At 44.8% G+C, this 22,371-nt stretch overlaps 1 protein-coding gene across 2 annotated transcripts; it reads left to right on the forward strand.

The window, feature by feature from the left end:
• Nucleotides 1-4,323: 4,323 nt before the first annotated feature.
• LOC139634192 (zinc finger homeobox protein 3-like) lies at nt 4,324-21,724 on the forward strand. 2 transcript variants are annotated; one of them, XM_071500510.1, is made up of 11 exons: nt 4,324-4,637; nt 7,059-8,763; nt 8,851-9,389; nt 9,506-9,719; nt 10,365-10,472; nt 10,617-10,753; nt 10,964-11,074; nt 12,669-12,831; nt 12,978-17,746; nt 17,868-18,533; nt 18,654-21,724. In XM_071500510.1, exons 2-11 carry the CDS (start codon nt 7,095-7,097, stop codon nt 18,768-18,770), a joined length of 8,493 nt encoding a protein of 2,830 aa, XP_071356611.1. In that variant the 5' UTR covers nt 4,324-4,637; nt 7,059-7,094; the 3' UTR covers nt 18,771-21,724. The 2 variants fall into 2 exon arrangements, with proteins under 2 accessions (XP_071356611.1, XP_071356616.1); XM_071500515.1 differs by having other exon boundaries at nt 10,620-10,753.
• The last annotated feature ends 647 nt before the right edge of the window (nt 21,725-22,371 follow it).

The following is a 22,371-nucleotide window of genomic DNA, read 5'->3' on the forward strand; positions in this document are numbered from 1 at the left end:
TTTGATATAAAATATATTTGAAATATAATATGTATTTAATAGTCCTGGTTAATAATCCTATTTATTGATCCTTGTAGGAAATATCTTTTTTTGCCCCCCCCCCCCCCCCCCCCCCCCCTCCAAACACAGAGGTCAGAGATCAGGGTCAGCTCAGGGGCACTCCTGGAGCTGGCCGGGATTCATCCTCCTGCTCAGGACGTCAGTAGGGATGATGTTTTACTAACTGAGTCCTCCACTTGAAGGGCCACATCCTACTGGCCCATTTTGAAAGACAGGACAGTTGTAATAAATGGAGTAAATATTCTGGCAAATTTACATTTTTGCTTTCTTTTACAGAAGCAGCCATGAGTACTCTATCACACAGATCAGTTTAACAGATTAATGGAGTGAATGGCGTTTGTGGTCAAAGGACAAAATCAATAAATTGGTGCGGGGAGAGTTACAGTGCTGTCGTCATATTTGGAAAATGGATTCTTGGTAAGGCCGGGGGTTTAATACGTAAATATCTTTTGGCTCTGGGCTTTCCTCTTAATGGATTCGGTGGCAACGGTAAACAGAAGAATCTGGATTTAGTGTCCAAAAATGGCAAAGTGTAATAGCACCAAGGTTCTGTGGACTAACCATTTATATCTAAATTAGAAGAAAATAATCACAGCTTTTTATGGTCTATTGTAGAAATATAGGATATAGGAAAATGGCACAATATTTTATTAAATAGTTTTTCTAGTATTACAAAACAATATTTTAATTGATGTGATAATGGAACAAGGTTAAGAATACTGAGATGTCCGTCCAGGTGCCATAGAGCAAGGCAGGTAACGGTTAAGTGGGGTTCCTCAGACGCGGACAGCGTTTGCAGGCTGTAAATACCTGTGAAATGTAAAGCAGGTTGATGCCGACCGCACCTCACCCTCAGACTGAGGGAAAAAACATAATATTTTGAATCAGAATCAGGCAAACCAAATTAAAGGGTGTGCAAATCCCCCATGTGCCCCCCCCCCCGCCCCATTTCTGGCCTATCATCTATCTCTGGACCATGGTAGGGTTGTCATGTCGACCAGCCCACAAGTTACTATGACAACGGCTCAAGGGGAAGCACTTGCTAGGGAGGTTATTGCCTCCTTTGGGACGTAAGAAGGACAGGGGGAATGTGAGCGAAGACAAAGATAGAGGGACTTACAGACACCAAAAAGGCTTAAATGAAGGGAGAGGTCAAGTTCGAGTGTGTTAGCTTGAAGTGCGTTTGTGTGTGTGTGTGTGTGAGGGTGAGGCCAGTTCACAGTCATAAACATGCAGATTTGGACCCGGTGTGTGAGTTAGAGTTGCCCCATTGAATCTTTGGATGCACTACAAAGTTTTCTCCCTCCTGGGCGAGGCCTGAGCCCCTCCATTTCATGATATATTACACTTCCTCCTCAGTGCCATACCCTGGGGCAGATAGGGGCGGGGGCAAGGGAGGGAGTGACATTAAGGACCCTCCAAGGTGTCAGATGGGTCCCCAGCATCCCCCACATTTTGTCATATAAATGTCATAAAGACAAGTTTGGAGTCGGGGAGCTTTTGCCTCTCTTTCTGCCTGGGGGGTATCACAGTGGTTAATTGCCCCATTAGCAATGACAGGGTAAATTGGTGGAAGGGCTAACTATATATTACAGCGAAAACAACAACCCCTGGCATACACCTGAGGGCATGAAAAGCATGGTGTATTTTACAGTATGGCCTGTGTTCAAGTGTTTATGAGACAGACTTCCAGTCTGTGTTTAAATTGTAATTGTAAATGTACATTCACGTGAGAATATTGGTAAAAAATTACAATGCCATATTTATTACTACGGAACTGAACTCACGGTGCCTGTCTAGGAGAGGAGCTCTCCTCATGTCTGTGCTGAACTTTCTGGAGGCGTGCATTTACACTAATCAGGACAATTATTCTATTCTACCCTGGAAAACTGTGACTTATGTGAGGATTGTTTTTCATAAGACATATATTAAGACGTATATTAATTGTGAGCCAAAAACACACACTATATGACACATTCCCTGCACACAAACGTAGACATCAAATGTATGTGTGTATTCACCTGCCTTTTTATCGTTTTAAATCGGGGCCAGTAAAATGAAGTTGCAAATTAAAATGGAAATGGAAATTTACATCAACAACCAGTGATGCAAATAACATGAGATTTCAGAAACCTTTTTTTTTTTTGTCAGAGCACTGTAGTGTAAACTTTGAGATAATTTGATTATGATGAAATTCAAATAGGCTACATACATTGGTTTAAAATCTAAGCAAAATTATCAAAGCCAAATCTTTTTTTTTTTTAATTTTTATTTTATGTTTTTTCCCCCAAACATATGTTTACAGGTGATTCTTTTACATGCATAAAATAAGTAAAAATGGGACATGCTAAAAATATATTTATGGAGTTTGTAAACGCATGCACATGTGAGGATACACAGGTAAACAGCAGATCCCCATATAGCTTTAGCTCCCACTTTTCATTTTATTTAATCCTAAAAGCACTTTCCTAATATAGGCTATATCGTTGTTTCTGTAACACTAACACAGACACAGACACACACACACACACACAGACACACACACACACACACACACACCAGTGCGATATGGACTGACGTTAAAATTATATCACCCTTCACTGTGACTGTCTTTTGCTCATAACATGGCATAAAATTGTCACCGTTCTTAACTGCAGCCATAACAACAACAGAAAATCTCCATGTAGACATAAAGTCAACTGAACAGTCCCTGATTTATGCTTGTGATAACCTGCAATCTTTGCTTTGATGGCATGTGCCAGAGTGACAATCACTTAAAACCTTTTCAAATCGTAAAATAATTATTAGATGTCCTACAAACGTAGGGTTAAAGCATTTGCACTGAATTAAATGATCGATACATGGATTCTTTACAAGAAAATGCAAGAAAATAATCAAATAACCAAAATCAAAATGTCAGTGCACTCAAATCCAACATAAAGAAATATCATTAGTATTTATATTACGAAATGGCCTTGTTGTGCGGCTGTTTCACGCAAGTGAGCTGATAGGAACCTGAGCATTTTTACCTCCTGTGATACTAATATTCCTATATATTTTTTAAAGGGAGCTTTTACTGCAACCCTGTCGCCTTTAATACCTCTCTGAAATTGTATTTACACAATTCTTAAATAAGGAGGAGGTCAGCTTTGACAGTCACAGACAGATATAATATTTGATCTCACAAAGAAAAGCAGATTTCACCCTCTGAAACATGGACGATCGACAGATTGCACATCCAGCGTGAAATTCACAATAGCATTATCATAACAATGGGCCTGGAGTCGAGTGGCGAGGATGGGACTTTGTCGTGACCAACACAGGAATGGACACGTCAATTCAGGCTTAAATATTATTTTGTCCTCCAATCTGAGGAAAAATCAAACAGCAAACCAACATCCGCGACCCAGACCTGCAGCCCTAACCTGCTCAGTTCCCAAACAAAGGTGGAAGGTTTCATTTCATGCACAAGCATATTCAGACGGGACTGACTCGTTTTTTTTTTATGATATATGTCTTTATTTGCCGTGAATGTTTGTCTGACAAAATCTGACGAATACTGGGCAACAACTTTTCCGCAGCAAGTTATCACAGATATTTCGATAGTCCATCAAACGTAGTGCAATTTCAGTCTAAGACATAGGCTAATGCATGACCCCGCATTTGAGTGTCTGACCCATGCATTCAAATAAAAGATCAATATGATATTTCTAAAATAATTCTCCGGGGCCTTGCGGTGTGTCTGTGAATCACGGTGGTGTCGCATTTTGTGGCAGATTTTCTGGCATAACAATATTCCTCTAAAAAATAGGAATCATCGTCAGTACTAACTTTATTTCGACGGTGTGCTTGGTGGTATGTCTTTTTTTTGTAACTAGATTTTTTTTTTTCTGCGATATTGTGTCCTCTCTATATTTTTTTTTTTTAGAGAAGCGAGTATTTGTCTTAAAATCTATTTAAATGCATTACTGTAGTTTTCTAATCATATTTTCAATTTCTGTTAATAAAACTCGACGTTTTAGCCACAATTTCTCGTACTTTTTAAAATATTTTCCTGTTCTCCTTGTTTCCTCTACGCGTCCCCGGTAGGCTCTCCCCCTCCGTCCCCCCCCCCCCCCCCTACCCCTCTCTCTCTCTCTCTCTCTCTTTCTCTCGCGGAATCCTATTGATCCAAACGGGCTAATTAGCGGTGTCTGCGCAATTACGCACATGCGCACTGGGCGTAATCTCAGCCATTTTTTGAAGGAAACTAATTAGCAGGAATAAAGAGCCAAGTGTTTTTCCCCCCACAGTGATCAGAACTCATTCTACCTCTGGAGCTCGCACAAACCCCTCCGTCCCCCATCGCCTGTTTACTACAGCCTATATGTAGCTTTAATTACACTGTTGTTTGGTAACAACTTGGACCCCGCTGCTCTCTCTCCCTCTCCCCGTTTTTTTTTTTTTCTTCCTTCCTCCTGGCTCCGTTTAAACGCAGAGGATCATTCATAAGGAATGAGTGGGCTCTCTATACGATTGTTTTCTGGACTACTACACATCCAGCGTACGGAGCTTTGTGCCAGAGCCGCTGCAGAAATGTAAGTGTGCCATTTGTTTACGATATTGAAAAAGAGCAGGGGAGGAAGCAGCCCGGCGGTGGGGAGGAGGGGGTGTTTGGTCAGTGCAGCCTGTAATTCCTACGAAATCGAGCTGTTGTTGGTGTGTTTTAGTGCCATGAGTCACCTGTTACTGGATTCCGAAAGCGATCACTCTTGGTGTCGCTGAATCGGTAGCCTACGGTGCGGTCCACTGTAAACAAAGGCCGAAGTAGTCTGGAGGCTGAATGTTGGTCAGTGGTTTGACACAAGCCAGACAGAGACGGGGAGTGAACTATTCAAGTCGCTGTATTGTCAAACAGCCCCGCGACTGTCTGTGCCCCCGGAATAGTGCAAAAAATACAGCTCGGTGCTATTACCTTGGCGCTGGAGTTGGCTGCATGCGGTCCACTGGGTCCCCAACGAGACTGCGTTCAAAAATAGTATCTGTCAATGTCCAGCTGTGTTGATCCGAGTCCGACAAAGACAAACAAAATGCATTTTCCTAAAGTAGCCTATCGTCACAACTCTTCTCTCTATCTCTTTCTCCCTCCCCTTCACAACCCTGTCTCTCCTTTCTGTCTCTTCTTAACACACACACACACACACACACACACACACACACACACACACACACACACACACACACACACGCCGTCTTAAGATAGGGGTACAGGGAACGCACTTTTTTTTAAAATAAGATATTTGGACATTATTTCATGTGGACATGATTTTAAAATCAATAGTATTCACGCCTGATAAATAATGTGTTGTGCTTTCATATTTTCAAACGCCTCTAATATGCATGTTAAATTCCAGGTGCTCTGTGTGTGAGTGCTTAATTTGACATGATCAGAATCAGTTTGTGGGTGCACAACAGGATGTACACACACATTAGGATGACACACATGGATGTACACACACACGTTGTTAAATGATGGTTTCCCGCACTTGTGATCAATAGAGAGCCAGGAATGCTTGTATAAATAGTTACATTGCCGATAGACCCAGGTTATTGATTGCAGTGTAAATGAAAATCTTTATCAGATTAGAGACTGTTCTCAGCTGCTGGCAGGCAGGCCCAGCCCCTCAGCGCTCTCTGGCAGGACAGTGGACAGCTGCAGTGGGCAAGGGTCTGTGGCCTGTGACATAAACACAGTACATTAAAGCACTATCAGTGTGCCGATATGAGCCATATATCTTTAAGCTGCAGAGAGGGGAGAGAGGGGGATGGCTACAGGAGAGAGGGAGAGGGTGTTGAAGGAGGAGGAGGGGGTTGGTTGAAGGAGAAGGTGAAAGGGTACATTAAGGTCTCTCCTTGATTAAAAAAAGGTCAGTAATGAGATTGTGGGACACACACAGGGTAAGAGAGATGTATCAGTCTCATCTGGCATCCATCTGTCAGTCAGAAACTGAAGAGGAGCAGAGGCCCGATTCATTTTTTTGTTTGTTTTTGAGGAAGCCTCTGTAGTGATGGATGATTGTGCTGATGATTGAGAATCTTTGTGAAAGCTTTTTGCTCAGTTTTTGAAAATGTTGTGATTTACTGGAATGCTTTTAATCATTTGTGTCTGATAAAACGTCCCCGCCACTTGCTAGTGTCATGAAAAACTGAATGATTTCAAAAGCCAAGGAAGTGCAGTTTTAACATGATACAGATTTTTAAACTTTACTTTAAACAGTTTGTTTTTAAATGCACATAATATACATTATTGCATTACTGATTATGCATATGGGTGTGTTTACCATGACACAATATTACACACATACAATGTGGACAAGCCAAAATATAATGTACTGCTCTGAAACATTGCCTCAAAATTACAACAAATTTTCAATGCATGTCTGAAATCTAAACAAAAAGGCTTCACAAGTATTTGTTGTATTTTGGACTAAAATAGGTTATACAGGTGTTTATTGCATTGTGTCCACCCCTTGTGTTTGCAGTATGTGTTATAAAATGGCTTGTGCCTCACATAATATCTCTGTACTAATGCGCAGCGGAAGATGTAGAGACTGATACACTGGCTTTAAAAACTGTTCTTTTATCCGCTTTTATCTAAGTGTGGCAATTTAGTGGAAGCCTTTTAGCTCACAAGCATTCAGTTCTTTATTTAATCCTATCCCCTGAGGAATATTATAGACCTCCTGCGTAGCCTTTACCCGCATTCCTCTACCTAGTTTAGTGCTCACGCTATTGATTTTCCCATTAAGGGCTAACGCTAACCCCTGAGTAACCAGCCTCTGTATTGCGCGCTGTGAAGGCTGTATTGAACAGATGCTATCCAGGGACTCTAATCAATGGCCTCCACTGTTATGCAATATTATTTACATGACTCATGTATTTCATTTTTTTCTCCCCTTTTCTTCTGTCTCTGTCTGTCCTTCTCTCTTCTTCTCTTACTCTGTATCTGAAACACACAGGTGGGATAGTAATGCGTGGCAGCTGTAGCCTCTGGTATGGACAGCGGTGAGGGAGGAGGAGGGGATGGAGGGGGAGGAGAGGAGAGAGATGCTGACCTCAGTCCCCAGGCTTTATCTCTTCCTCTCCTGACCCTGGCGGTCATTCCTGAGCAGGGGTCATCCTCTCATACCTCAGCCATGGCCCCTGCCAAAGAGCCCCTGACCCTGCCTCAGCAGGGGGAGGAGGGCGCAGAGGGGTCCCAGGCTAGAGAAGAGACCCAAGGAGGCGAGCAGAAAGAAGGAGGCCGGCATTCACAGGAGAATGGAGTATGTCAAAAGCAGGGGGTAAAGGAAGACTACGGGGAGGGATATTTGTCAGGGCAAAGGAAGGAAGAAGGGGAGGTGCATGCAGGTGTGGGAGAGGCATCAGTTACAGGGGGCCTCCCAGCAGCCCTTAGCAGCAGAGGCGGAGAGGAGGAGAAGGAAGAGGAGGAGGCCATCTCAAACCAAAGCCAAACCAAATCCAAATGTTCTTTATTACCTCAACAGAGCCAGCACAGCTCTTCTTCCAGCACTGCAAAGGCCAGTGGCACACATGACAGCAAAATAGCCGCCTCTCCAAAGCCCTCCCCCACTCCTTCCACCTCTCCAAAGCCCTCCCCTTTTCTTTCCACCTCTCCAAAGCACTTCACTAGCCCGTCCTCCTCTTCTGCCCTGCTGAGCGAGACAGAGGTAAAAGACATTAAGGGAGATCAGGGCTGGATTTCTGGGTTTCCTCAGAGCTTTAAATCCCAGCAGTCTACTCTGGCTTTTCCACTGGCAGGTACAGAGCCTGCCAGAACGCCTGCTGAGGATGACGGGCCGGCAGGGGTTTCTCACTCTTCCATTTCCAATGGAGATGGTGCCAAAGCTCCAGAACCAAATGACAGCCAGCAAGACACAGAGATGGATGACGAGAGAGACAAAGAAGGAGAACAGAAAGAAGCTGTCCTTAAAAACCTCAACCAAGACCTCTCTCCTAATTCACTGACTAGTCACATGACCATAATGCACTCACGCAATTCCTGTAAGACCCTGAAATGCCCCAAGTGTAACTGGCACTACAAGTCTCAGCATACACTGCAAGTCCACATGAAAGAGAAACATCCGGAGACGGGAGGCCAGTGTGTGTGTGGCTCCTCTGGGGGAAAGTGTGTGTGTGGCGGTGCAGCACGAGGTGTGTGTGGATACTGCAGTTCGGGGAAACCCCATCCTCGCTTGGCCCGTGGTGAAACCTATGCCTGTGGCTACAAGCCGTACCGCTGTGAGGTGTGTGACTATGCTACCTCATCGAAAGGCAACCTCAGCATACACATGCAGTCGGATAAACATCTTAATAATGTTCAAAATGGGGGGCACTCGAATGGTCAGATGCACACTTCTCACATTACCAACAACAGCAGCTCCTCCAACGGCCACACCGTGGATGAGCCAGTGTACAAGCTCCCGCTCTCTATTCCCACGCCTGCTACCCAGCCCGCCAAGCTCACTCCACCGGCCCACTCTCAATCTCATGGTAAGCGGTGGCGGTGTGATGTGTGCGACTATGAGACCAGCATTGCCCGTAACCTGCGCATACACACCACCAGCGAGAAACACACACATAACATGCTACGGCTCCAGAGAGGTTACTATCTGTCTCACTGCAGAAGCCTTGCACCACAGTTTAAACACCTACAAAACGCAGGTGAGTGATCCATCACACCTTTTGCTGTCTTCCAGTGTGAAATTAAAAAATGTTTAAATTCTCACAGGGTTTCTCTCTTTGTTTTAGGTGCTGAGCTCACCTTGAACATGCGACTAACCAGTCAACAAGTCGCAGAACAGCCAGTCACCCTTGGGTCTACGCTGACTCCTTCTCCCTCTCCCTCCCCCTCGCCCCCTCCAGCCCCATCTCTGTCCCCCACTGGACCGCTCTCTCAGGGCGTGTTCCAATGCCTTGTCTGCTCCTGTTTTTCATCGGACAGCTTGGAGTCTGTTGAGCAGCACCTGAACACCCCTCGCTCCTTACCCCAGTCTGAGTGGTGCTCCCTTGTCGCTGGTGGCTGCCACTGCAGACTGTGCGGCTACACCACCCCGCTGAGGGCTAACTTCTCCCTGCACTGCCAGACTGACAGACACCGCACCCGGTACCAGCTTACTGCTCACCTCCAGGAGGGCGGAGACAGGGGTCAGGAGGGAGCTGCCTTGATTGCTAAGGGCAACCCCGTCCAGCTGAGGTGCAACCTGTGTGACTATGTGACCAGCAGTTTGGAGAAGCTACGAGGACATTCCCTGAGTTCACACCATGAAGCCAGCTTCCGTGTTTACCGAGTCAGTACATTCTCAAAATTAAGCTTAGGCCCCATGATAATCATAGCAAATGTGCGCTACGTTATCCAACCATAATAATTTTCATGCATTCTCTCCTTTCCACCTCATGTCTTCAGTTCCTGCAGCAGTATGATGGTGAGGTCGATGGAGGTTCGTGGCTGTTCCATTGTCTCCTATGCAACCACTCCTCCTCTTCTAAACTCCAAGTACTGAAACACAGTCAAACCCCAACCCATCAGCAGAGGGAAGGGCTACTACAGCTGCAGCCAATGGGTGGAGAGGAGCTGGCAGCCATTTTTACCATCAGGAAAAGCGCTGATGGTGTAACAGGTGAGAATACGAACTGTGTAGGTGTATTTGACTTCATGTTGAATATGCTGGCTGATATCAGAGCAGCAGCAGAGGAGGAGAGAGGAGGTTAAGATGAAAAGAGTGAGAAAATAAGTAATGACTGTTGCTGAGATATTGATTGAGTAAATTGATAAGTCAATACACATCCTTGTTATATCTCCAATCGCCCCTGACAACAGCTAACTAGCACCTGCTAATCAATGAACCAATACAAATCGCCTGGACAAGAATGGGCGGAGGTGGAGGCCAGTTGCCAGTCTGCACAAAATAAAACACTGAATTTACATTGTCTGGAGTGCTTGAACCGCTGACTCCCAACATACAAAATGAGTAGTTCAACACTTCATTTGTAAATGAAGTCTATCCTGTGATTTGTCTCAGCGTGGATTAAGACTTATTGAGAGGAACTGATGTGTTGTAAGTCCATATTACCTCTACTCCACCTCTGAGGAGAATCTAATGGAGAATCAATACCTGATCAATAGTGTATGCAGGCAAGGAAGAGTGAGGTGTGGTCCAAAGACATTGGTCTTTTTGAAGGATGCTATCTGGAGGAAAACTACAATTAGCCTGTATGAAGTACTATGTTTGCATAACCTAAGTATCTGTGTTGTCCCCTCCCAGGAGAACTCAGTGAGGATATGGAAACTTCCAGTGAGACCACCACTGGTCCTTTGGAAACAACCAAAGACACATGCAACTTGGGGACGAAGCAGATTTCTGAGGAGACAGGTATGTCTGCTTTTACATGCAAAATAAGTCACAACATACTACATACTACAACATATGACTCCATTGATAGTGTGATAATATACGATGTTACATACATAGCGCATATAAATCTATTTACGTGTCCATGTAATTTTTTACTTGAAGAAGAAACTTGGGGGGAAGAAAGAGAAAAGAGGGAGTCATTGCCCTCAGCCAAGCGTCCATCCTCTGAATGCGGGGAAATGGAAAACTCCATCTCAACCAAACGCCCTAGAATACACCAGCAAAATGAGAACCAGCAGGTGAGCAGCTGACACACATTTTAATAATGGACATAGCACGTCCGTGTAAATAAAATGTAACAGTGGGCATGATAAATGCAGTTCTGGATCAGACGACATGGTGGCTGCATGTGTGATCGCACAAACTGAAGCACACCTATGCTCGCTTGCTGCTTTCTAATGAGAACACTGATTGTTTCTCTCACTTCTCTCTCTTCTCTTTTGGCTTAGACTGTCCAGTGCCCTTTGTGCCAGGTTAAACTCCCATACACACACCTTCGACAGCATCTCACACATGTGCACAGCGTAGCGCAAGACTGCGTGGACAAGCTCATCAGCGCAGTAAGTGTATGCAAGTGTGTATTTGTTGTATTTGCATTCATCAGGAAGCCCAAAAAAAAAAAAATAATAATGAGAAGGCAAAGCCATGGGGGGATGGGGGAGAGTGAAATGTAGGGAGACAATTCCATTAAGAAGGCACCAGAGAGAAAGGCAGTGCTTTTTTTTAATGCATGTTTAAGTAGCTCCTCGCTATCATCTTTGATGCAGCCGCACATTCTGTGTGTATGTGTATGTGCGTCTTTTAGAGTGGAAGAGAGAGGGTTTGACTGAGTGAGTGAGGGAAAAGCCAGTCTTTCTATAATGCATGTTTAAGTAGCCCTCTATTACCAGAAGTGCAGTCAAGCTAAAAAGGGGCCCCCATGCTTTTTACTGTCTCTCTCCAACTAACAAAGACTGGTCATCTATCCACATCACCATCCTCCATCTCCCTGGCCCGTATGCTAAGTGGCCTTTGTCTCTTGCTCTCTTCGCCTCCACTTCACTGACTGCTTTTCACCCTTTCTCCCCTCTGCTGTCCCTCCCTCCCCCTCCAGCTACTCCTATCATTCCTATTCTGCAATCTCTGTCCCTGCCCCTCCCTTTCTGCCTTTGCCAAGCTCTCACTCAATTTCTTATGCGTTACCCCTCCCTTACTCGCACTCTCTCTAAAGCAGTTTTTTTTTGTTCATTGCCCCATACTTCCTCCCTCCCTCTTCCTGCTCTCTCTCTTTTTCATATTCGACACCCCTTAGCCCCCCACTCCCCACACCACCACCACCACCACCATCATCCTCCCTCCTTCCCCTCCCTCACTCTCTCTGATAGTAATTGAGGTTCATTAATTCAGACTGAGGTGATGATGGCCATTATGTACCTTGCTTTCCAATTACGGTCTCTAGATTAAGCCTGACCTTCAGTTTTCTCTGCAGTGTGTGTGTGTGTGTGTGTGTGTGTGTGTGTGTGTGTGCGTGCGTGCGTGTGTGTGGTTGTCCCTCTCTTTCTCTCTTATTAAGCTGTTATGCAGAGAAAACTCTTGTCATGTAAATCTCATCTTTGGTTGTCCGTCCTTTCCTTAGGGTAGCTCACTGTTCACATAGATATAGTATTTGCGCTCAGTGCTTGAAGCAGTGGAGATGGAGGTTTTCTATATGAAGAATGATTTTAAATAAATTCATTATTCACCTCAGTAAAGTTTTATTAAACCCTTGGGGCATGTTGGAGGGTATCGTAGGAGCTGAAGGGCAAACCCACATATCTCAACCATATACACTTATTGCCAAATTGATGTGCCTAGCTGCCTGTACTGCTGTGCAGGCAAGTGCAAGATGTAACGATACACTTACAGATTCATGCTTTAATGTTTTATGATATTAGGACAGGGAGTGCAGGCACTGCATGTTTATACATCTTGATATTTGCTTGCTATTATGCTGTACAATTAAACATGTTTTATTCATAATGTTGGATTAAAAAAATATGGTAATATCTCATATTTCTTTTCTTCTGAATTGATAAAACAACACTGAGTGTAACTACAATAAAATAAAAATAAGAGAGGAAAGAAAGACACCAAGAAGACCAAAACTGACAGACCGTTACCTTTTCTTTCTTTCAGGTCACAACATCCATGGAACAACCGCAGCCTCAGCTGGAGACAGAACTACAGACAGACTCATGCACAGATGATACTGAGAAAAATAAAACCGCCAAGAATAACAACGCAAATTGTTCCCATACTGCTGATTCCATTTCCTCTGTTGATTCACAGAAAAACAAAGGTTGGTGTAACATGTATGGTAAAACTGACCACATCTAGGTACCAAACTATGCCGTGTTTATTCGATTCAGACATACGGTCTTGTTGGCTTTGTGTGACTGAAAAATAATTTTATATTCACAGTCACTATTTCTGTGTATTTTGCAGGCATTTCAGTGACAAACACTGAGGGAGATGTAGCCGCACCCAAAGATGTCACAGCTCTACTTACCCCACCCCTAGAAGACAACACCACGCACCCTTCCAATGGGAGACTGGCTCCTCAGTCCCCGACTCAGATCCCCTCCTCCTCACCACCCACCTCCCCACCTAGCGATCCCCCTTCCCTTTCTGATCGCCATGGTTACCGGTTCCGTTGCAGCAGGTGCAGCCTGGCGTTCCCCACTCAGGAGAAGCTCCAGCTGCACTGGCAGTACCATGCCATGAGGGCGGCGACAGAGTGCCCCCTCTGTTCTAGACAGTGTCGCAGTCAGGAGGCCCTGCAGAGACACATGCAGAACACACACTCACAGCTGGACAACACACAAGTGCAGAATACACTCTTACTGCCTCATACTGCTCAATACATGGAGCATAATAAGAGTTCAGTTCAACAAGAGTTTAGTTTATCACCTCAAGTGGGTCAAGAGGCAGGAGAGGGTGAGGATGAAGAGGTAGAGGAAGAAGCACTAGGTATGGAGGGAAAGGAGGAACAAAAAGACCAAGTTAAAATTAAAGAGAAGAATGTGGTTGCTGAAGTTGATGGAGGTGAGGAGGATTTAACCGACCCAGAAAAACGGCCACATGAGGAGATGATATCAGAACCTAGTTCAAGCTCTCTTGTCAAAAAGAGTTCAAATCCCACAATGGACCGCTATCTGGATCCATCCAGGCCATATAAATGCACCATATGTTCAGAATCTTTTACTCAGAAAACCATTCTTCTGGTCCATTTTAACTCTGTGTCCCATCTTCACCGGGCCAGACGAGCCCTGCAGGACTCTGGCACAGGTGTCGCTCCCCCCGAGGCTCCCCGTGGCCCAGATCCTAGACCCTACCGCTGCAGACTTTGTGGAGTGGGCTATAGCCAGAGCTCCACACTGGACATACATCTTCGCTCTGTCCTTCATCAGACTAGAGCTCGTGCTGCCCAGAACTCAGCTCCCCAAACCCCAGCATCTAGTGTAACTGCTCCAGTCACAGTCCCCACTAGTGCTACTCAGCCTGCAGCCACGAGAGAGGAAATATCCAAGAATTTGCCTTTCACCAAGAGGCCAGATGTAGCAAGCTCTTCAGCCTCTTCACTGCTAGGCCCTGGCTTAGCAGCTGACACCAAGCCAACCAACTCTAACCAAACTGACAGCCAGCAGGCTAAAAGGAGAGTAGCAGAACTTCTAGCGTCACGAAACCAGCTATTGCTAATACAGCAGCAGCAGTTAGCCCAGGCTCAGGCTCAGGCCCAAGCTCAGTTACAGCAGCACACAGCTCTGCTCCAGTCCCAAGTGATACAGCACCTTCCCTTAGGGACAGAGAATCTCCTTAAACAACACTTCCCCCTGGCTCCAGACAACCTGCTCTCTCTGCAGCAACAACTTCTTCTGCCTTTTTACTTGTCGGGAGACATGAACCTTGACATGAGCCCAGAACTTGGTCAGTTAATATCTGCCAGCTCTATCCCAAAAGAACAGGTTAAGGCAGAGGCAAAAAGTGAGTCCCCACCTCAAACTGATGAGAAACAAACCCAGAGGCAAAGTTCAAACTCAGCTGCTCGGAAGGATCATGTGCAGTGTGAAGCCAAGGCTGAAGCAGTCTGCAGTGGATCCTCCATTGACCAGACTGAGAGAGAACATAGCAATTCTTGTCTTGAGGAGGAAAAAGAAGAAATGCATGTTCCTACGGTTAAAAAGGGGAGTCAAAAGGAGGAAACTGATTCCTCATTTAATCTTCTTGGATTGCAGTGTCCTCCTCCCAGAGTTCCCTATGCTGCTGCAAATGGGGAGCCTCTTAGAGCCCTACTGCAAAGTTATGGCTATGAGTTGGCACTGCAATATATACAAAGTAAACACAGGCACCAGCAGCAGATAGCAACTCAAATGATGCCTGATAAACAAAAGTGTTCTGATCTCGACAAGATGGAGGTGAGCTTAGAGGAGGAAAGAGATGAGCTCAGTGAACCAGACGATACCAGAAGAGTAGAAGGCAATCGAGAAAGAGAGAGCTTGCTGCCAGAGGAAAAGCAGAACAACGATGAGGAATCAGCAAACAATGAAAAAAGATGCTGTGGAGGAGCAGAAAAATGTAAAGACTGTGGCAAGCTTTTTTCAGATGCCTTGATTTTAAAAAGCCACCAGGAGTACATTCACAGGATGTTGTTTCCTACTGCTGCACTGGAGAAGTTTTCTAGAAATTACAGGCTGCAGTATGACCAGATGTACCCCCTCACACAGCCTAAATCTGGGGAGGATTCAGCAACTTGCCCCCAAGTTGCAGCCTCAGCCCAAGTCACATCCTCAGAGTCAGAAGCGGCACCGGAGCCGGTTAAGCCTCAAGTTAAAACCCTTGCACCTTCACCTGTACCCTCAGTTTCAGATCCTGTAACCAAAACATGCACTACAGCGACAGACCTGACACCAAGTTACCCTGCAGTTTCCTCTCCTCCATCTCCTTTGCGACCTCAAGAATTTCCACAACAGGAGCCACCCATTCCAGGCACATCTGCTTCAGCTACTTCTCAAACCACATCCCCAGCTAAGTCCATACCTGTTCCCTTACCTAAAATACCTATGCTCTCTCTGCCCTTGCCCCAGCTTTCTCTACCCCCACTGCCTTTACCTAAGCTTCCCCTACCACCCATTCCTTTTCCCATGGAGCTCCCTCTCCTCTCTCCAGTTGTGATGCAGTCTGTGGCTCTCCAGTCCCAACCTTGGTTAGACTCTGGTGTGAACCCTGAGCTGGCAAAACTCTACCAATCTCAACTTCAGCCAGCACTGCTTGGGCAACCACCTCAGCTTAGTCCAGCTTTGCTAGCCCAGCAACCCCAGCTCAGCCCAGCTTTGCTAAATCAGCCTCCACAGCTAAACGCTACATTGCTGGGTCAACCATCTCAACCCAGCCCCATCCAAACAGGACAGCAACCCCAAGTCAGCCCAACAATACTTGAACAGCAGCAGGGTAAGAGAACCAGAACACGAATCTCTGAGGAGCAACTAGCTGTTCTGAGAAGGCACTTTGATATTAACAGCCTCCCCAGTGATGAAGAGATCAACAAGATGTCTGCTCTGTCTGGTTTGCCTCACAAAGTTATCAAACACTGGTTCCGCAACACCCTATTTAAAGAGCGCCAGCGGGACAAGGATTCCCCTTACAATTTTAATAACCCCCCAACCACAGCCCTGGAGGAGTGCAGAGAGGAAGTAGCGCAAAACCAAGCTCTGACACTTTCCCCATGTTCACTGTCCCCAGGCCTCCCAGCCAACATCTCCCCACAGCCCCAGACAGCAGACCTCCAGAGAGGAGAGGCCCATAGGGGTCGGCGCTCTTCCCGAACCCGCTTCACGGAGCAACAGCTGGAGACTCTGCAGGGGGTGTTTGAGGCCACTCCCTACCCCAGAGAGGAAGAATATGACAGATTGTCTGCTCTGTTGTCTCTCCCTAACAGAGTCATTGTGGTATGGTTCCAAAATGCTAGACAGAGAGCCCGCAAAAATCAAGACCGGGGTACAGACGATGGAATAGAGGGGAAGAACCAGCTTGACCGCATACACAGACAGAGAAATGGCTGCTTCAAGAATGATGATGATAATGAGGATAACAGTTATGGGGATGAAGGACAGGGTGACTCTCAAAATGAAAACTCCATGGATCTGACTTACGAGTATTACACCCAACCTGACTCACCTGTCCTTGATTCCTCCACCCACTTAACAGAAAATGAACATGTAACAGCCAAAGGTGAACCAACACCTGTAACCAGGAAAACAGAGGATAAAACTGTCTCTCCTCAGGCTGACAAGAGCCCAGCTTTTGTTCAAACCCTAGATGGAATTTCAGATGCAGACATCCAGCATAAGGAAATTGTTCTGGCTATGAAAACAGGGTCCTCTTCACAACCTGACCCCAAGCAGCGAGAAAGTACTCCAGAAAGATCTCAGCCTTGCTCTTCCTCCTCTTCACAAAAAACAGTACCAACCATCCAGTCTATGTCTCATTCCAGGCAGGGGCATATGCTCAGTCCTCCCTCTGATCAAGCTCTTGAAAAGTCTGCTGAGCGATCACCCAGCCTCCCTTCTGCTCCAGACTCTGAAACAAGCCACATGCGGCTACCTGATGCCAACTCTAGTCTATCTATTGAAACCCAGCCACAAAACCAGCTCCAACTCCAAACCCAGGCTCAGTTCCAGTGCAATCTCTGTCCAGTGTCCTTACCATCATTCCAGCTGTGGCAGGAGCATCAGACCAGGCACCTCCTGGCAGCTCAGTCCCAGGTCCAACTCCTCCACTCTGGCTTCACTGACCGGACCATGCCTTACATGATGCTCCATCCCAACCATACCCTGATGGCCAGCCAAATGCTTTCAGGGGCCGTCATGTCCCAGATGCACCCTAATCCCACACATCCCATGATTTCACACTTAAACAGTATACAAATTAAGAACACACTATCTGATCACTCCAGTAATACCCTTACTAGCCTCTCTCAAAGTTCCCTGACACCTATGAAGCAGAGTACAAAGCTTATATCAGAGACCAGTTCTGAAGGCCAGAGGGGTAGTAGAGAGGTTGAGGAGGAGCACAGAAGGGATAAGCGTCAGAGAACCACCATCACTCCAGAACAGCTTGAAGTGTTGTATCAGCGCTACAGTTTGGACTCAAACCCAACAAGGGGAGTCCTGGAAAGCATTGCACGAGATGTGGGCCTAACAAGACGTGTGGTTCAGGTACTTTATGGATGTTTGTTTTTGTTTGAATAAATGTAAATGTTTTTTATTTGGAAAGAACAGAGACAAAGACAGAGAAAATAACATAATGCTGTTGTGTATCTTGGGTTTTCCTTCACAGGTCTGGTTTCAGAATACACGAGCCAGAGAAAGAAAAGGACAATTCCGGTCAATGGGACCAGGATCCAGCTTCAGTTTGGGTTTGAACCACCTGCGTTGCCCATTCTGCAGGGCTTTGTTCAAGGTAAAGAGTGCTCTGGATGCCCATATAAAGTCACGCCACTGGGCAGAGGCAGAAAGAGCAGGCTACAACTTATCACAGAGTAATGGATCCAGTGGGCAGATTGGGTTGGCTATGTCTTCTGTCATGGACAGACCAGGCCCATCTATCTCCTCCAACCCTATCCCAAACCCTGTTTATGTCATCAACAACAAAGAGTTAATTGTGAAGCCACCTGTGACCTCTTTGTCTTCAACCACTGATCTGAACAACCCAGAGGAGGATGATGACTATGAGGAAGATGATGATGAGTACCAATGTGAGGAGGGTTCCAGTATGGCTGACCAAGAGTCTCCTAGTCCTGAGGGATCTGGGGGTCCAAGCTCAGATTGGGGTGAGACACAAAGTCTGCAGCAGCACCACCATCAGCAACAGCGCCAAAGGACACAGATGAGTCACTTCCAGGTACTCCAGCTCAGAGACTTCTACAGAAGCCATCGTACACCCAACCGACATGAGTGTGAGGCACTGGGCCAGGAGTTGGGACTGCCTCACCGTGTGGTGCAGGTAAATGTTACAAATACTGAAGACTGCCTTCCATCTGCATTTTTAAAAGATTAATAATTATCAAATCAAAACAATTACATTTTTAGGGATAATAGCTCATGTTTATTCATGTTTTTACAGGTGTGGTTCCAGAATGCCAGAGCCAAGGAGAAGAGGGCCAGGAGCCTGAGCTCTGACTCTGCAGAGAGGGAACAGGCCGAGCTGTCCGCAGGGGCAGGGGAGAGAGACAGAGCTTAAAGAGGCAGACCAAGTTCCCTTTGCTTCCTCCTACTATGTTTTCCCCAAAGCCCCTCCTGCAACTGCTGTTGATCTCTAAACCTATACCCTGTCCACTTTGCTGCCAAACCTGTAACCTGAACACCCCAAAGATGCAGAGCCACAGTGGCCCAAAGAGAGACTCTCTCAACTGAAAGTAGGAGAGATCCCAAACCAAGTCCTCTCTACCACAGCTTTCCTCTTTTCATATTGTTCTTTAAAACTTTTACCCGGTCTGTCCTTTCTTGTTGAAAAGAGCTCCTCTCCCTATTCCGTCAGACACCTTACTACAACCAAACACCACCTTGATAAAAACCAACCAGATGCCACAGAGGCCAAAGAGCATTCTCCAAGTATGTGACCTCACTGCCCAGCTAGACCTGCAGTCTACCTCTCAGTCTGCATGACAGACTCACAGTGGGCCCTCCACCAGACAGTGCTAGATGACTAGCTGTGTAGCATGTAGTGCCAGTCTGCACAAGACTGGAAAAAAATTGTCAAAGAGATTTTAGTGTAAATAGAGAGCTCCAAAAGATGATAAACTTGAAGAAAAACAAAGCAGTTAACAGTGGAAGAAGAAGAAGAAGAAGAAGAAGAAGAAGAAGAAAAATGGAATAATATCCTTGAAATAGACGGAGGTATTCGCATAGAGCTTTTGTTAAGACTGACTCAGATTCCAAAGCTCGTAACCAAAATTTTACATGTCTGTGGATTTAGTTTCAACATGTTTGTTTTCAATAACAAACTGCAGAGCTGACGTCTGTATGGTGAAGGGGTGAGATCTGCAGCTGGCATAGGTAAACCGAGTACCAATAGACTTGAGGTGCTAGGATGCAGCTTCACCCTCCACAAGCCAATGATGAGTCTTCTGTTGTACATGTACACCTTCTATGTTCCTTTAGTGGATAACAGCCCAAATAGCACAGAACGTAAAGGCCAGTTTGTCCTGAGAGGGTCAAACTATTTTTTATAGCACTCAACCATTATGCTGTATATGAAAACTTTAACCAAACTCAAATTTACATTGTGTGTGTTTAGTAATAGTTTCTTAATATAAATCTTATGGATTGAGATAAACTGTCTTGCTTCGATATAATAGTGTCATGATTATGAAAAGATTATGACAGCTTTGATATGTTCAGGCGAGGTGACTTACTGCCTTTCCGTTCTATTTGAATATACCAATGGCTTACCAATGTTATGTGATTAATGTAAAGCTTTCTATGCTCAGGTCAACAGCTCAACATGGCTCCGCTTCAAATGTGATCTTAATACTGTATTTTTCTGTTTTTAAAACAGAAAAAACATGGTTTAACCTCGGACTAAGTATTAAAAGATATCTACGAAAACATCTCTGTATTTCAAAGATCTGAGCTTTTCACCTTTGAGTAATAGATTGTTACAAAAACCTTATGAAACTAAAGTGTTTAATAGTGTGAGGGGTAAATGTACAGTATTTAGCTTTTGTATGGTTGACTCAAGACTTCATTGGATGTTTGAGACATTAGCTCTCTTTCCCCTTACAGATGGGGAGCTACTGCGCAAAGCTGAGAAAACTTTGGATGTTATTGATGTTATTTTTGTACACTTAATTTATTTTCCCTCTTTCTCCCTCCCTACTTGCTCTCCTCTTTTTCTCTTTACCTTTCTTCCTCTGTTCATTTGCAACCAGTCATTATTCTAACTGTAATAATGATAATATAACAATAATAGCTAAACAATAATTAATGCTTTAAGACAAAAATCCAAAGACGTGATAATACTTTAACCATATGACCTACAAAAATAAGCGCTACTGTTTACTTGACGATGTACTGCTGTTTTTAAAGAAGGAAGGAGTCCCTATATCTAAGCTACTGTTTTCTGCCTCTCATAAGCACACTGGAGACTGTAACCAAAACCCCAAACTAGAGCCATGGCAGTCTGTAATATAGCGGTTAAAGAGTTTTACTTCTCTTGAGAAACATTGCAGTTTATTTTTTCTTTCTTTTTTTACCATAGTGTTGAACTTCAGCCCTTAAGGATGTCCAGTTTGCTGCTAATGTACTGTAGTTTCTAATGATACTGTAGAAAGATGCATGCTCTGATCGCTTTACCACTAGGCTTTAATGACTACAAACTGTAATGATACCTGTGATGCTGTTGATAAATTGCTCCTCTGTTATTCTGTTGAAAACAAATGGATATGTGGGGCTCAATTCCATCAAGTTTGTTCTCAGTATCCTGTTAATTACCCCTACACAGAAGATAAAAATGGCTTTCGTAATACCAGAAATATTTTTTCAACCTTCTAGTTTCAGATAAACCTGCTTGGGGTAGTCATTTCTCAGTACTTATGGAGATACTGCATAGCTATTTGAAGGAGTTCTGCCCCAAACCTTCCACTGGTATGGTGTCAGTCTTTCTGTGTTGCAATGTCTCTAGTCCATTTGTCCAGCTAAAACAGCTTTGCTGAACTCAGACTGACATCACAGCCAATCTTCCAAAGGATGTGGACTGACTGATAACTCTGTCATGTTTTGTTCTTAAACTAACCAATGTTTACGACAATACCAATGAGCTTTCTTCTGTACAGAAATGTGCATTCCAAATACCACAAAGGCAGTTTTTTGTATACTGATTATTTTAAATTTCATTTCTCTCATATTCTCTTGATCTTAGTGACTGTAAGATGTACATATTGAGGTCCTCTATGGTGAAGGGACTCTGTTATCCTTACTGTAGGTAAAAGTATTCTTTTCATTTTTTTCTGGATTTGTTGTTGCCATAGTGATGACCAAAAAGATACCTGTGATGTGCACCTGTCCTTATGTCCTGCTCCAGTGGTTTAGTGTGTCTCTATTCTCTCCTTCCCCCAGTTCTCCTTTACTGGTGTGTGTTTCTCTTCCTTTCCTTCCCCATACTCCACTGAGCTAAATAAAGTCTGCTTTGGTGCACGTTCTGGTGTCATCCCTTTGGTGTAACTGAGAGAAGCCATTTTGTGAATGTTGTGGTATGTCAGGGTGTCTTCCTCTTTTATGTGTCTCATATTCCAGGCTGTTTGTTCGATGGTAGTGTGTGTCTGTGGCTGGGAGGGGTTTGATGTGCAACCGTGTGTGTGTAACACGGTTGTGTGTGTGGAAGGTGTTTGGTGAATGGAGCCATGACCTCTGGGGTCACTTCATTAATTACATCTGTGACATTCAGCCAGATGAGTTTCCTTTGTGACTAAATGATATGATGAATATTAACGACCTTGGATGAATTACACTGCTGCTCCTGCTGCTGCTGCTGATGATGATAATGTGTTTTACGACTCTGGGAGAGAGAGGGGAGGAAAATTGCACACTACAGCACATTTAGGACACGCAGATTTTCATATGCAACATTTCAAAGACCACAGCGTAGGTTGGTTGAGCGGATTTTATTATTTTGTTCTTTTTTGTGTTAAACTTTCCAGCGGACAACTTGCCAGAGACGAAAAAGTTAAATGAACACGGGAATGGGTGTTCATTCAGGCACATTCTCAAGCACAAACTGGTATCTGCTTTCTGTTTTCTTATGCAGCAAACCATTCATTTACCCATTACAGAGATATGACAAC

This window comes from Trachinotus anak, unplaced genomic scaffold (assembly GCF_046630095.1).
Source record: "Trachinotus anak isolate AG129_WGS33_773 ecotype Australia unplaced genomic scaffold, CSIRO_AGI_Tana_v1 ptg000002l, whole genome shotgun sequence".
Lineage (NCBI taxonomy): Eukaryota > Metazoa > Chordata > Actinopteri > Carangiformes > Carangidae > Trachinotus > Trachinotus anak.